At 36.6% G+C, this 16,443-nt stretch overlaps 1 protein-coding gene across 1 annotated transcript; it reads right to left on the reverse strand.

The window, feature by feature from the left end:
- Positions 1-6,441: 6,441 nt before the first annotated feature.
- mus81 (MUS81 structure-specific endonuclease subunit) lies at positions 6,442-14,709 on the reverse strand. The gene is made up of 17 exons (XM_056369337.1): positions 14,624-14,709; positions 14,201-14,392; positions 13,075-13,204; positions 12,599-12,684; positions 11,826-11,957; positions 11,648-11,728; positions 11,441-11,529; positions 10,819-11,013; positions 10,572-10,727; positions 10,357-10,484; positions 10,162-10,274; positions 9,634-9,753; positions 9,008-9,103; positions 8,317-8,445; positions 8,002-8,105; positions 7,470-7,553; positions 6,442-6,793 (listed from the first exon to the last, which is right to left on the reverse strand). Exons 2-17 carry the CDS (start codon positions 14,339-14,341, stop codon positions 6,727-6,729), a joined length of 1,851 nt encoding a protein of 616 aa, XP_056225312.1. The 5' UTR covers positions 14,342-14,392; positions 14,624-14,709; the 3' UTR covers positions 6,442-6,726.
- Positions 14,710-16,443: the final 1,734 nt, after the last annotated feature.

The following is a 16,443-nucleotide window of genomic DNA, read 5'->3' on the forward strand; positions in this document are numbered from 1 at the left end:
AAACATCATAGTATAGTATGGCAAAAAATGTCAAAAAAACAGTATAGTATATTAAGGCATAAAAGGTCATAACAACGTCATAGGATGACAAGGAATCAAACAACATGGTATAATAAGTCATAAAAATGCCAAAAAACATCACAGTATAGTAAGTCATGTAAATACCAAAAAAACGTCATAGTATATTAAGGTATAAAAGGTCATAACACTGTCCTAGGATGGCAAGGAATCAAACAACATAGTATAGTGCGTCATAAAAATGCCAAAAAATGTCATAGTATAGTATGGCAAAAAATGTTGAAAAAACGTCATAGTATAGTATGGCAAAAAATGGCAAAAAAACAATGTAGTATATTAAGGCATAAAAGGTCATAACAACGTCATAGGATGGCAAGGAATCAAACAACATGGTATAATAAGTCATAAAAATGCCAAAAAACATCACAGTATAGTAAGTCATAAAAATGCCAAAAAACGTCATAGTATAGTATGGCAAAAAAATGCCAAAAAATGGCAAAAAAACAGTGTAGTATTTTAAGGCATAAAAGGTCATAACAACGTCATAGGATGGCAAGGAATCAAACAACATGGTATAATAAGTCATAAAAATGACAAAAAACGTCATAGTATAGTAAGTCATAAAAATGCCAAAAAACGTCATAGTATAGTATAGCAAAAAATGTCGAAAAAACAACATATTATATTAAGGCATAAAAGGTCATAACAACGTCATAGGATGGCAAGGAATCAAACAACATGGTATAATAAGTCATAAAAATGCCAAAAAACATCACAGTATAGTAAGTCATAAAAATTTCAAAAAACGTCATAGTATAGTATGGCAAAAAATGTCAAAAAAACAGTGTAGTATTTTAAGGCATAAAAGGTCATAACAACATCATAGGATGGCAAGGAATCAAACAACATGATATAATGAGTCATAAAAATGACAAAAAACGTCATAGTATAGTAAGTCATGTAAATACCAAAAAAACGTCATAGTATAGTATGGCAAAAAATGTCAAAAAAACAGTGTAGTATTTTAAGGCATAAAAGGTCATAACAACGTCATAGGATGGCAAGGAATCAAACAACATGGTATAATAAGTCATAAAAATGCCAAAAAACATCACAGTATAATAAGTCATAAAAATGCCAAAAAACGTCATAGTATAGTATGGCAAAAAATGTCTAAAAAACAGTGTAGTATATTAAGGCATAAAAGGTCATAACAACATCATAGGATGGCAAGGAATCAAACAACATGGTATAATGAGTCATAAAAATGACAAAAAACATCATAGTATAGTAAGTCATGTAAATATCAAAAAAACGTCATAGTATAGTATGGCAAAAAATGTCAAAAAAACAGTGTAGTATATTAAGGCATAAAAGGTCATAACAACGTCATAGGATGGCAAGGAATCAAACAACATGGTATAATAAGTCATAAAAATGCCAAAAAACATCATAGTATAGTCTGGCAAAAAATGTCGAAAAAACAGTGTAGTATTTTAAGGCATAAAAGGTCATAACAACGTCATAGGATGGCAAGGAATCAAACAACATGGTATAATAAGTCATAAAAATGACAAAAAACGTCATAGTATAGTAAGTCATAAAAATGCCAAAAAACGTCATAGTATAGTATAGCAAAAAATGTCGAAAAAACAACATAGTATATTAAGGCATAAAAGGTCATAACACCGTCATAGGATGGCAAGGAATGAAACAACATAGTATAATAAGTCATAAAAATACCAAAAAAACGTCATAGTATAGTATGGCAAAAAAAGTCATAAAAACATAATACTATGCTAAAGCATTGACAACAGAGTATAGTAAGTCATGAAAATGCCAAAAAACGTCATAGTATAATAAGTCATAAAAATACCAAAAAAACATCATAGTATAGTATGGCAAAAAATGTTGAAAAAACAACATAGTATAGTAAGGCAAAAAAGTGTTAAAAAATGACATAGTATAGTATGGCAAAAAAGTTTCAAATAACGACATATTATAGAGTGGTAAAAAAACGCAAAGTATAGTATGGCAAATAAATGACATAGTATAGTATGGCAAAAAAGTTGAAAAAATGACATAGTATAGTATGGCAAAACAGTTTCAAAAAACGACAGTATTGAATGGCAAAAAACGACATAGTAAAGTATGGCAAAAAACGACATAGTTAAGTATGGCAAAAAAACGACATAGTATAGTATATTAAATAGACGACATAGTATAGCATGGCAAAAAAGTTGAAAAAACGGCATAGTATAGTATGGCAAAAAAGTTGAAAAAACGGCATAGTATAGTATGGCAAATAAATGACATAGTATAGTATGGCAAAAAAATTGAAAAAACGACATAGTATAGTATGGCAAAAAAGTTGCAAAAACGACATAGTATAGTATGGCAAAACAGTTTCAAATAACGACATAGTATAGAGTGGCAAAAAAACGACATAGTATAGTATTGCAAAAAATGTGAAAAAACAACATTGAAATAACGACATAGTATAGTATGGCAAAAAAGTTGAAAAAATGGCATAGTGTAGTATGTCAAAAAAGTTGAAAAAACGACATAGTATAGTATGGCAAAAAATTTGAAAAAACGACATAGTATAGTATGGCAAAAAAGCTGAAAAAACGGCATAGTATAGTATGGCAAATAAACGACATAGTATAGTATGGCAAAAATGTGAAAAAACGACATAGTATAGTATGCCTAAAAAGTTGAAAAAAACGACATAGTATAGTATTTCAAAACAGTTTCAAAAAACGACATTATAGAGTGGCAAAAAAATGACATAGAATAGTATGGCAAACAAATGACATAGATGGCAAAAAAGTTGAAAAAATGACATAGTATAGTATGCCAAAAAAGTTGAAAAAATGACATAGTATAGTATGCCAAAAAAGTTGAAAAAATGACATAGTATAGTATGCCAAAAAAGTTGAAACAAAACGACATAGTATAGTATGGCAAAACAGTTTCAAATAACGACATTGTATAGAGTGGCAAAAAAGTTGAAAAAACGACAGTATAGTATGGTAAAAAATTTGAAAAAACGACAAAGTATAGTATGGAAAAACTTTTCAAAAAATGTAGTAAGATATAAAGTCATAAAAACATCATGGTATAGTAATGCCTAAATTGTAATAGTATAGTAGGGCCTAAGAAGTGAAAAAAAAGAAAAACGACATAGATAGTATAGCAAAATAGTGGAAAAAAATGACAAAGTATAGTATGGCAAAAAAGTTTTTAAAGAACAACATAGTATACTATGGCAAAAAAGTGAAAGAAACCAACAGTATAGTATGGCAAAAAAAAGTGAACAAAATGACATAGTATAGTATGGCAAAAAGAGTGAAAAAAAACGACATAGTATAGTATGGCAAAAAAAGTGAAAGAAGATGACAAAGTATAGTATGGCAAAAGGTTTTAAAAAACGACATAGTATAGTATGGCAAAAAAGTGAAAAAACACATCATAGTATAGTAAGGCATATAGTTATAAAACCATCCGAATATAGTAAAATTGTAATAGTATAGTGAGGCCTAAGAAATAAAAAAACGACATATAGTATGGCAAAAAAGTGAAAAAAAAAGACACAGTATAAGTATAGCGTAAAAAGTCATAAATACATCATAGTATAGTAAAGCCTAAATTGTAATAGTATAGTGAAGCCTAAGAAGTAAAAAAATAAAAGGACATAGAATAGTATGGAAAAAAATTTTAAAAAACGACATAGGCAAAAAAGTGAAAAAACATCATAGTATAGTAAGGCATAAAGTCATAAAAACATTATTTTATAGTAAGGCCTAAATTGTAATGGTATAGTAAGGCTGAAGAAGTTTAAAAAAAAAACAACATACTATACCATAGCATATAAAAGCGAAAAAAGTCTAGAAAGCCATAAAAAGTTGTTGTCATAGTATAGTAAGTTCTATTAAGGCATAAAATGTCATAATATAATAAGGCATAAAAACGTACAGTAAGGCATAAAATTGTTTATTGTTTATCTGGATCCCTATTAGCTTCCTCTGCAGTGGTTGCTAATCTACCTGGGGTCCACATAAAATCAGATATAAACCTACAGCATATAAACCTACAACAATCCAACAAAAAAGTATTGATTGATCTCCTCTCAGTCTAAACAAAGTGACATAATTGAAAATGAAATACTCACCATAACAACTTCAACAATAAATGTACAAAATTTAAACAAAAATCTAATGCTGCAGATTAAAACAAACAAACATCCTGCAGGTGGTATAATAGGCATCATCATTTATTTTTTTAATTTATTTATTATTTTTGTGTCTTCTTACTCTGTAAAGTGGCCTTGAGTACATTGAAAGAGGTTATAAAAATCTAAGTTATTATTATTACAGGGTGATCTCTTCCATCAGTTTCTCTTTGAGTGATTTAGGTTTTCTTCTGATTTGTTTTCTTTCTGTTGGTAGTGAATTCCACTGACCGGAGGCTCTGTAAATGAGATTTTAAGTTGATTTGATTTTTGCATTTTGCATGCTGAGTCTAGTTTGGTGATTGTGTTTGACTTGTCTGTATTAACTGTTCTGTAAAAAAAATTGGTTTTCTATCTACAACAGAATTATGGATAAATGTAAGAAGGCTGGATGTTAATTAGTTTGAAACGAGAAGTTGAGAGATAGTCTTGCAACCCTATTATGTGTGAGCTGGAGTTTTTGATAACTTTTTTTGCTGTGCTTGACCAAAAAACCATGCAGTACCCTAGACGTGAGAGAACAAGTGCCTGTGTCAGCTGATTCCTAATGTATGGTGTTACATAAAGGGAGCATTTATGCATCATACTGATACTCGTCCCCATTTTTGCAATAATTGCATTAATACGGTCTAACCACTTTAAGCGTTCATCAATTATGACACCAAGTAATTTAATTTTCCTAACTTGCTGCATTGGTGTCCCCTCTATGGATGTTTTGAGTTCACTTCATTGCTTAATGCTTCATTTGGTTCATCAGTAGTAGACACAGCACAAAACACGTTTGCATCATCTGCATACATTGCTATTTTTGCCTGGTATATGGCAAGTCAGTGGTGAAGATAGAAAATAAGAGTGGGCCCACGTAGCTGCCTTGTGGGACTCCCCAGCATACATCTTTGTTTTCTGAAAAGCTTCCATTAAAATATACCCTTTGTTTTCTCCCAGACAGAAAGCTCTCCATCCAACGGATAGGGGTTGGTAAGAAACCATAGTCCTTTCATTTGATTATTTGCAGTTCATGGTCTATAACATCGAAAGTAGCACTTAAAAATCAAGCATCACAGATCCAACCAGTTTTTATTGTCCATTTCCTTCAACCAGTTATCCGTCATGTAAACTAAAGCAGAGTTGGTTGAGTGACCTCTATGCATGTTGGGATTTTGGTATGACTTCATTAATAAAAGAAAAATTATAATGATGCTGAATTTGATTGAAAACTATCTTGTCTAATATTTTACTTAGAACTGTTAGTAGGCTAATAGTCCTGCTATTTGCCCCAGAAAAATGGAGCCTTTTGTCTTTTGGCAAAGGTATGACTTTGGATTCTTTCCATAGTACAGAGCACACAGAACTGATCAAACATCTGTAAATATGACATATAGGTACAGAAAAAATATGTCATACGTGGCATAAAATGTCATAGTATAGTAAAGCATAAAAACATAATGGAGCAAACCAAAAATGCAGGTAAGGAGTAAAAAAAAAAAGGTATCAACTTTTAACCATCAAGTAGATAAAAATTTGACTTATTTATCTGGAATTCACTCCTATTGATGAATTCATTTAATGTTAGTCTGGACATGAGCCCCAGAGACAGTTCAGAGAAGCATTTATATTCAACTTAAATGACCTCAGCCAGTTCCTGAGGGGTATCACAGAGAAGACTTGATCATTTATCTTGTTTTCAGAAAGGAACTTGATTGTAGTTGGCATCAATGGAAAGCATGCGTCTTGAGTGACATCTAGTGGCAGCTGAAAGGAACTGAGACATCTGGACATGCATGTGCAACTAAGTAACTAATCTGCCAATTATTTCCTCAATTTCTCCAGGTAATCTATTAATCTTAAAAAATAAATGAACAACATAATAAAGACGTTCCATCACTATTTCCCAGAGCCCAAACTGATGTCTTCAAATTGTTCATCTGATCAACAATAGCGATATTTCATCTATTTTCATTTATGACAAGAAAAGCAGCAAATTCTCACATTTGAGAAGCTCAAACCAGAAACAGTTACTGGTAGTTCAATGTATTTTGGGATTTATCTAAAAATTTTACCACCTGCTGGGAAACAAATCTAGCTTTAGATCACCAGACTAGTATTACAGTCAATACAGCTCTTAGCAGTTCAGTCAGAACTAAAAAACAGTCCATTAGACTGACATTTGCACTAAAACAGAAACAGAATATTATCCAAAATAAGAAACTTTATTGATGCAGTAACAGGACACGTTTGTGAAATTCTTCATACACATTTTCATTAGGAATATTTTAAAGTAAGTAAATATAGCAGCATCTTTACATTTACATAAACACATAGAAAACCATCCTCAGAGTTATTCGGTTCAAGTAAATGAGGAACTGAAAATTAATGACATTACATCACATTACAGGGTGAGTGAGCTTGAGTTTACATCCATTTTTGAGACAGAAAATATGTGAATGAGTGAAACAAAGTGTTCACGTGACTGTTTATGACAGTGCTCCTTGTGTACAGTACAGCTGATAAACTGTTCTGCTCAGAGCTGGGCCCAGGTTTCTGAAAAACAAAAGAAAAGAAAACATTAACTATTTGCATTTACTCCTGTTACTGTTACCATGTAGCTCATGTAGTTATTTTATCTTATTTGGCACGTTTTGTTGGATGTAGACAGAGTTTCATAAGGTGCAAAAGATCCTTTAACTGAAGCTAACATGAAAATGATCAACAAGGTTTAAACTGGACTGGCTGTCACTGGCGCAGGGGCATAAAAAAACACATGCAAATAGACAAAAAGACAAAACACAAACACGCTGCAAGTAGCACAGACGACATAGGAAGTGTTTCCATGCGACACTAAAAAATGATGATAATATACGTGTTATAATACATGTATTATAATGTATCCCTGCACACCTGTTGTTCAATGCTTGGTGACTTTTGAAGTCAGGCGCATTGAACAAGGGCGTTTGTGTATTTGGTCGTGTTGTGTGGATTTGCAGCTCATTTGTTAAGTTTGTTTGTGTTTTGCCTATTTACATGTTTTCTTAAGTTGCAATGCTTTGACTTCTCAGGGCCACTGTAGACGAGTCTGTTCATAACATAAAGGTGTATTTTGTGATTTAACTTTTCAGTGAAGTGATATTGTGTCTTTCTTTTGACCTTTTAACAAGAACTGCTACATGAACATCTGGACCAGAAAACTACGACTCAAACGGCTGTAAACTCCACAAACCTTTTCAGCTTCCCGTATCGGATGGAAGAGAGGAGTTTCTCTTTCTCTGCTTCGCTTGCACACTTTTCGTAGGCGGCCAGAAGACTGAGATGGAGAGATAAGAGAGACAGAAAGATGAAAAAATAAAATAATCTCTTACAGCAGTTTGAGGCCATGGTGCTCATTCATTTTATTCTTTTCTTAACAGTGTGTTGAACAGATGTTTTTTTTTACCCTTGGGTGTTTATTTTCTTGTCCAAGTTCTACTGAAGTAACACAATCTCTTGTTTATGGGAAGTATGAGGGATATAAAACACAATCTGCATTTCAGAGTTTGGGGATTTTGTAGCTGTGAGTCATGTTTGGTGCTACATTCTCAGTTCTGCCGTTTCTACATCATCCGTCAAAATGTGAGTTTCTGAAGATGCTGCAAGCTCTTTTTCTATTTCATCTAAATAAATCTGTTTAGCAGCATCACTTCCTGTGGCACCAGAGGAAAGAGTAAACACACCTGGTGAGTGAGTGAGTGAAATGTGTATAATATGTGAGTTACCTGTGTGGAGTGCTGTATTGCTCCAGTATGGCGGCTGCCTTGTCTCCAGACAAACCGCTGATCTGCATCAGCTGTCGGGCGAACACTTCTCTCACTGTCTGACACTAGAGGGCAAAACAGGGACACAGGGATTCAAACAGTCACAAGCACACCTGTAACAAAAGGCGACGCTGCATTTACACAAAATAAAAATGTTTAAAAAAGGTCACAAAGTCACTTTATTCAACAAAAAAAAAAAAAAAAGAAGTTAAGTTTAAAGTGTGGGTTAAAACAGGTGAATGGAAATGTACTCAGTGAGGGTTTATACACACACACCTTGTTTTTGACTGCACCATAGTTGAACTCTGCAAAAGAAATGAGAGCGCAGGAGGGGATCCCTCTCTCCTCTTCATCACTCTCTTCATCACCCTGCAGCTGTCTGGAGCGACAGATCAGCGAACGGTTCTGAGAGAAAGTGTGAAGCACAGGTCACAGTTAAGGAGGAGGTGAGTCGGGATCTGGGAGCTGTTTCACAAAGCAGCATTTTAACAGTTAAAGATTCATGAGCTCTAGACAAATATATTCCTCTGAACCACAGAGCTGCATTATTGTCCAAAAAAAATAGGGTGACATGTTCCCTCATCACCATGAACACACACACACACACACACACACACACACACACACACACACACACACACACACACACACACACTGTAGTTTATTTTGATTAAATCTCATACACACTGTCCTGCTGCTGTAAAATACTCACTAGAGCACAAAATGTGGACTACTCCGCAGCAGAAAATAGTCCCCAACAAAAACATTTTTTCTGTTATTCAGCCTTTTCTAAAAAAGAGATTATTATAGATTATTGTCTTCAGTTGGCTCGTGGTTGAATGCCACATTTACGGTAGGCATGGCAACAACAGCAGCTCATCTTTTAAGACAGGACAAATTACTAACTCTTTCTAGAGACATGAAGCTTGTGTGTGTGTGTATGTGTGTGTGTGTGTGTGTCAGTCACCTGGTACAGTTTAGTCAGGTATCGAGTTATGACAGTGAGGTAGGCGGCAGATTCCCTCACATCCTGGACCCTCTTCACAAAGAAGCCGTCAACCACCTGTCACACACACACACAAAAAATTTATTGCACAAAATACATCCACAAACCATCAACAGTCCCTTTTTTAATGAGGGTGAAAAATATGAAATACATAAAACCTATGATAATTTATAATCACAAATTATTATTTCTTGCACATTTCCCAACATATTTATGTGTCTATTCCAGTTGTTGTCAATATCAATACATTTTACAATCATTTTTTCTGAGAATCGTTTTATCGATAAAATTGTCGGGTATAATTTCCCAAAGATCACGGTGATGTTTTAAAGTGTCGTTTCGTTCAATGAACTCTCCAAAATCCAAATAAATTCAGTTTACCATCCTGTGACAAAGAAAAAAAAGCTGCTTATTCACTGATCTGATTAAAATAGCTGCAGATTCATTTTGCTCATTGATTAACTGAGTAATCGCTGCAGCTCTAATTCTAATATCTGTTTATTGTTCAATACTGTCCCGTGTATCGATCAGGCTCTAGTCCAGTCCACAGTAAACTGACACGTCAGTGCAGGACTGTGTGTGCGCACCTGTGTGTTGACGATGGCCTGCTGCAGAGTGGCTTCAGGTAAACTCAGGTGGGAGGCGGCCGTCCCACACTCCTCTACCAGGTAGACGGGCCGACGAAGACCACACCTCTTCAATCGAAACTGATGGAGGGAAGAGTGGGAGAGAGGAAGAGTTCAAAAAGTACAAAAGCAAACGTTTCCTGGTAACAGCGCCTTAAATCTGGGGCTGAAATCTATTATTTTCATTGTCAATTTATCTGCAGATTATTTTCTTGATAAATAGATTAGATGTTTGAGCCATTAACTGTCCAAAAAATAAATATCACAGCTTCCCAGAGGTGTTGGTGACTTTTTCAAATCTTATATTTTGTCTGAACAACAGGAAGAAGCAGGTATTTGATATTTTTTGCTGTGATTTTTTTTGTCCATTTCATCACCATTAGATTTTGGGGTTCATTGACTGTTGGTTGGAAAAAAGAAGCACATGCTACTTGTAACTTATAATTTTTCATTATTGTTTTATGCTCCAATAGAGAAAAACACACCGACCTTCTGTTCCCTGAAGCGTCCATCGATGATGCTGCCACACAGGTCGTCCATCCTCTTCCTCTCGATGATGTAATCGAGGACCAGCTCCCTGCCCGCGGGGGCTCGCAGCTGACCTGCGGAGTGAGATTATAATCCGTCTGTTCACTCGCTTTCCCCTCTGGTTTTTGCCTCCCCGTGTGTGCGCGTCTGCGTTACCTGGAACAGGTGCCACCTTTTCCCGAGCCACCCACAGGAAGTCTCCGACATTTAGTTTCCTGACATCGAAGTGCACTCCGTTTCTCTGGAGCTCTTTGACCAGCTCCTGCTTACGGTGGTGGCTGCCGCTGCACGACAAGCGAATCAACACGTCATGAAATGTGTACGCGCACTGACAGAAACCTTCAGGACGAGGACACAGGCAGCTCTCTTACCCAGTGGTCTCGATGAAGTCAACACACAGTATAATTTCATAGGTTCCAGGGAGAAGACATCCTCCATTCGCCTTTCTGCTTGTCGCCTGTGAATCCAAACCCACCACATCCAACTCCCTCCCTGGCTGGGAGACGCAGGTCGGCCTCTCTGTGGATCTGTGGAGAAGGAATGATTTGTTTTGTTGTTTTTTTTCTGGCAGGAAAACAAACACGACATGAAGACTCCATCTATTTAGTGTCCACTCACTGGATTCTCTCCTCCTCCTTCTTTTCTTCTTCTTCTACTTCATCATCGCTGCCAGTAAGATCCACAACCCCAGGACCGCCCTCCTCGTCCTCCTCCACCTCCTCCCCCCCTTCGCTCACTGGCTTGTCTTTAGTCCCTTGCTCTGCCGACTCCAGCCGCTCAGCCAAAGACAGACCCTCTTCAGTCAGAGAATACCTGAGAGACAGAGCAGTTATGATTTCAGTCCTGGTTGATTTGGTGATCACTGCCATCATGTCTTGTCGTTATTTATTTACTTCCTGATTAAATAAAAGTATAAATTGGTGGTGTAAGCAAGTGTCGCAGCAGTGGTGGTATCGGTTCACAGTGCAGCCAAACAAACTCATTGTTTTAATGATGTTTTGATTTGAAGGTGCATTTTTGATGAACAACCACAGTCAGTTACTGTTACACAATAAAAGCAACCCCGTGTTTCACAAGTTAGATGCTTTTAATATGAAGCAGTAGCAGTAAAACACCCTGCAAAATCTTATATATGTTGTATAACCCAAATTAGGTGAATCACTCCGTTGGTTTCTGCTGGCGAACAAGCAGGTTTTTATCTCAATATAAACAAAAACAAATGCGTGCACTTCCTGTGTACCTGGCAGGATTGTGCGTCTTGATCACCAGGTTCCTCTGGATCAGAGTGCTGACTGAAGACCAGGCCGTGTACTTACTGCCCAGATCTGGCTAGAGCCAGACAGAGAAGATGAAGACGGGAAACAGAGAGAAGATAAATACCAGGAATTAACATGAGCAAACTGGTCGGTCGGGTTTGTCGTGTTGTAAAAAAAAATATTTTACTTACCACACTAAAAGATTTGTCACAGAGAAGCTGAGCTTCATCTTGTAGTTCCAGCTTAAACATGTAACCTTTACTACCCGGAATCTGCAGAGAAAGATGATGATGATGATGATGGTGATGATGATGATGATGGTGTAATACTACTAATATTTTTACTAAGTCTGATGTGCAGATGAGATACCTGTGACTGTCTGTAAAGGGTGAGCAGTACAGCATAACCCCCAGACCTTTTCTGAGGCATGTACTCCCTCTTCTTCTTCCTCCCTCCTCCTCCTCCTCCTTTGTCCTTCCCACGATCCCCTGCAGCATTCTTCTACAAAGAATGATGGATCACAGAGGAAAAGATCAATCACAGCTCAGTGAAGAAACCCACACTGATCACATCCATTTCACTTCATCACTTCTTACTGGATGAAACGACAGAAAATGAAAATTCGACATTTCCTCGTCATAAAAGCTTTTATATTTAACACATTTACTCTTGGATTAGTAACCGATTCTTTAAAAATCACCCTCAGCCATATTTGGAATTGAATGTTACAAAACCTGTTTTGCATTTTTCATAAACTATCACAGGAGTGGAGGAACAAACAACCACACAGTCAGATTTATAGCTGTCCTCCTTCACTTAAAAACAATTCATTAACACAATTGTCTGACTATTATTTGACTGTTTTTACTGAAGTAAATAAACAGTAAATGTCTCTGCCAGCTTGGTCATCACATCCAGAAAGTTTATACTCTTATGAAGACCTGTCAGATTTCTTAATTGTCATGAACAAGCAACATAACTAATAAAAGGTTTGTTATTAAATCCTCTACTCAAAAAAACATATTGTTTGGTTCGACTCACAGCTTCTGAGGAATTGAATTATCCCTGTGAATTTTTCTGTGTAGAAACTCTATGATGTGTGTGTTGGTGTGTCTTTACACGGCCCGCACTCCTTTTATTACCTGTCTGGATGGAGCCAGGCTGTTGTTGTCTGGTCTGCCAGGAGGGGGCGCTCCTTTAGGGAGCGAGTGAATAGGAGCGTCTGGACCTGGAGCAGAGGTGAAGAGGAGAAGAGAAGAAAAAAAGTGGAGACAGAGGAAATAAAGAAGCTGATAACAGAAAGTCTTATAATGTAAAATAAAATAAACTTCCCTCCATCCACCTCCTTCTTGACGGCTCATTCTGTGGTTTATGTAGTTTGATAATTATATTTCTATCTCTTCCTTCTACTTTCCCTCCTGTCTGAACATACTCATAGATTAATAAGGAACACCAAAGCACATACCATCTTTTTCAAAACATTGTTGTTTCCTTCTTTATTCTTTTAAAATATATAGTTTTACTTACATGGTAATAAAATTACAACATCCTCAGCACCTGGCAATCTCACTTAATGCAAACATCAATTACTCCATCCATCCATTCATCCGTTTCTCACCCTTTTCTCTGAGGTGTCGTTGCAGTTTTTCATCCAGAATCTTACAGATCCCGTCTCCAAAGTTTTGGAGGATCTTTGCCTCTTTGGCGTTTTGTAGCGGTAGTGGATACTTGTTCAAAGAGCTGATGGCCTGATGAATGACAGAAAACACAGACACACAAATTATTTTCAAGACATTTTGAATATATTTTGTGAATGATTGAGTCATTCCTGTGCAGGAAGTTTCTAGACTTTCCAAACATATTAACCTTTAGCCGTCTGATGTGATCTGATATGAACAAAAATATGTGGATGTCTGAACATTACACCAATATGTGACTGTTGATGTGAGCATCTCAATCCAAAACCATGAGCACTGGCAAAGCTTTCCACCACATTTTAAAACCTAGCTGCATCGATTTGATCCAGTGCAGCCGCAATGATGATGTTGGATGATAATGTCTGGCTCATAGTCTGTGATTGAGTTTATCTCAACGATGTAGGTTGGGTTTGGGGATTCGTGCGCTCTGTCAGTCCGTTTTTTAGCAGCCGGGGGTGGAACCCGATGTGGTTTTCTGCTGTTGTGGCCCATCTGCCTCAAGGTTGAATGACACGTTTCTGCTGTCTGTCCAAGTGTCTCTCTCTGCAGATCTGTCACTCACTGGATGTTTATTGGGGTTTTTTTTTTTTTTTGCACCATTCTGAGTGAACTCTATTGTGAGTGTGAATCCCAGGAGATCAGCAGTTTCAGAAACACTCAAACCAGCTGGTCTGACACCAACAATCATACCACGGTCTAAAGCCACTGTCACATTATTTCCCCTCCATTCTGATGTTTGATGTGAACATTAACTGAAGTTCATGAACTGTGTCTGCAGGATTTTATACATTGCACTGTTGCCATGCGGACTATTGAATGATTGTAAGAATAAGCAGGTGTGCAGGTGTTCATCTGTTGCATTAAGATTTCACCTTTTGAGACAAATAAACTAAAAACAAAGAAAGTCCACATGGGGTGTCCACATACTTTTGGCCATGTAGTGTTTCTTTTCTTTTTACTTTAGCTTTTCAGATGTAATGAGGATCAGAGCTGCTTCCTGCTCAGTAAGAAGTTAGGGTTATGAAGTGAGCAGATCGTCCTCCTCACCTTTTGATAGGTGTACTGGATCTTCAGCCCCTTCTCTTTCGCCTCGTCCCGGAGCTCGGTGAGCCACTTCAGGAACAGCGGGTTCGGGCAGGAGGGCAGGGCGCGTTTCCGACCCAACCGGACCGGCTCCGAAGCTGGCATCCCTTTGGGTCTGACAGGAGACGGACGACGGGATAAACCCCAGCTGCCGCACTACGACACGTTAAACTACATTTAGCCGAGTTGGTGCAAACAACACAAACATGTCCTGCGACTTTAGCTAACTAACGCTAGCGTTAGCTGACAACAACTAGCCATTTACCCGGTGTGAGGGTTTTCACCAACAAGACATAAAGTTTAAAAGTAGACAACAACATGTTGTAGAAGGTTTAAGCAAAGAAAAGAGTAGAAGAAGTCGTGTTTGTGCCTGGAAGTTGGGCTCACCTATTAGTTGAGAAGCTGCAGCTGCTGCTGGCGCCTTGTATTCAAACACACTGCGCATGTCCTTTTTGACACGGTCACATGACCGGAAGTAGAACGTGACAAAAATGAGCTACAAAAAGGTAAATATAAGGTGAGCAAACGCTTAAATTATTAAATAAATGAATAGAAAGATACGAAAAATGTTATGAGTATAAAAAAATAATAATAATGAAGACTGAATAAAGGAATTAATAAATACTGTATTATATTAAAGTATTTCTAAATTTTATTTTAAAATCTTATTTGCAAAAGTAACCAAACAATAAAACACATAAATAGAAATGCAACTAACAATTATTGTCATTATAAATTGAATTGAATTGAATTAAATTCCTTATTTTATCTATTCAGTCATTCAATTTACTTTAATGTAAATCCTGGAAAAGCAGCAAACCCTTACATTTGTGAGTCTTTAGTCACGAAATGTTTGGCATTTTTTGCTTGAAAAGAAAGGGAATTTAATGATTAATGAATCATCAAAATAGCTGTAGAATAATTTTCTGTGAATCAATCAATCAACTAATTATTGATGGACTCTAGCATTAATTGTAATGAATTAGATATAAATAAAGGCTTTAAATACATTTGCAGTTATTTTGTTAGTATTATTTTGTAATTTACTGCAAGTAGGCTGATAGTAGTAGCAGAAGTCGTATTAAGGGCCTTGCCCAACAGCACCACAACAGTGTAGATAAGGGTTGGTAAGTGCTGCTTTTTTCACTTTTCCCACTCAGAACCCAAACTGCCTTTTAACACCGACTAAAAAGAAATAAATAAAATGTTAAAAATGAATAAATGAATTAAAAATACAACATGCACAACTCTTCTGCCATGACAAATATGATGTTATACACAAGATGGATTTTGTGAATAAGCGAATGACTTTCACCTCTCTTCAATGGGCGTCAGCTGACTTTAAAGACCGTTATGTGGTTGTCACCTGAATCCGCCTCCATGTATCCGCAGGCCGAAGGCTGTTTGCTGGAATCCTCCAACAAGACCCGACAGAGACCAGGAATCCAACCTCACCCTCCCAGCCACATCCTCTCCTTCTCTCTCTGTCTTTCAGCTCACACAGTCAAGAGCTTGGGGGGGGGGGGGGGGGTCGAATAATTAGCGCATAACAGTCATCATTTGTGGACTCACACACTGGGTGAAGAGGCAGTGTAAAGCTTTATTAACTTACACTTTTATATTCAAATGAAACCAGGTTGTTTAATGTTGTGAAATGAGGCCAAAGGAAACACTTTTGTCATTCACACAGGAAACAGAAACCCACAAAAAGCAATTCTATACCACAAGCAACTGGACTTAAATATGATGTCAAAACTCTACTAAGTAGTATTTCACCAACTTACTGACAAAAAGTAGTAGTAGTGTGACATATGGAAACACGTGGATTTACAGCTGTAATGCCAAGAATTCCTTTTGTGCCTTCAGCAACGTCTTCACACATCCTGCTGTAACTTGTAAATGTATTAAATTCTTTTTTTGATTATGTCCTTTATTACCTTTCATATATCACTTGCGGTGCTTTTTTCCTCGCAGGTCTCAACTGAATATTAGACCTCAAACGTTTTTTGTTTTTTTAATTATTTTACAAGAAAACATGAGAAACAGATTATATACTGCAATAGCTAAATCCAGTAAACGGATTCATATTACTGACTCATACTGTCAGGGTATGAATAGACGGTTATTTGTCAGACAAAGGAAATATGCGCACACACAAACAAACACATAGGTTTATGATCGTCCTCAACGGCTTCATTCTCGTATAC

This window comes from Seriola aureovittata, chromosome 23 (assembly GCF_021018895.1).
Source record: "Seriola aureovittata isolate HTS-2021-v1 ecotype China chromosome 23, ASM2101889v1, whole genome shotgun sequence".
In the NCBI taxonomy this organism is placed as follows: Eukaryota; Metazoa; Chordata; class Actinopteri; order Carangiformes; family Carangidae; genus Seriola; species Seriola aureovittata.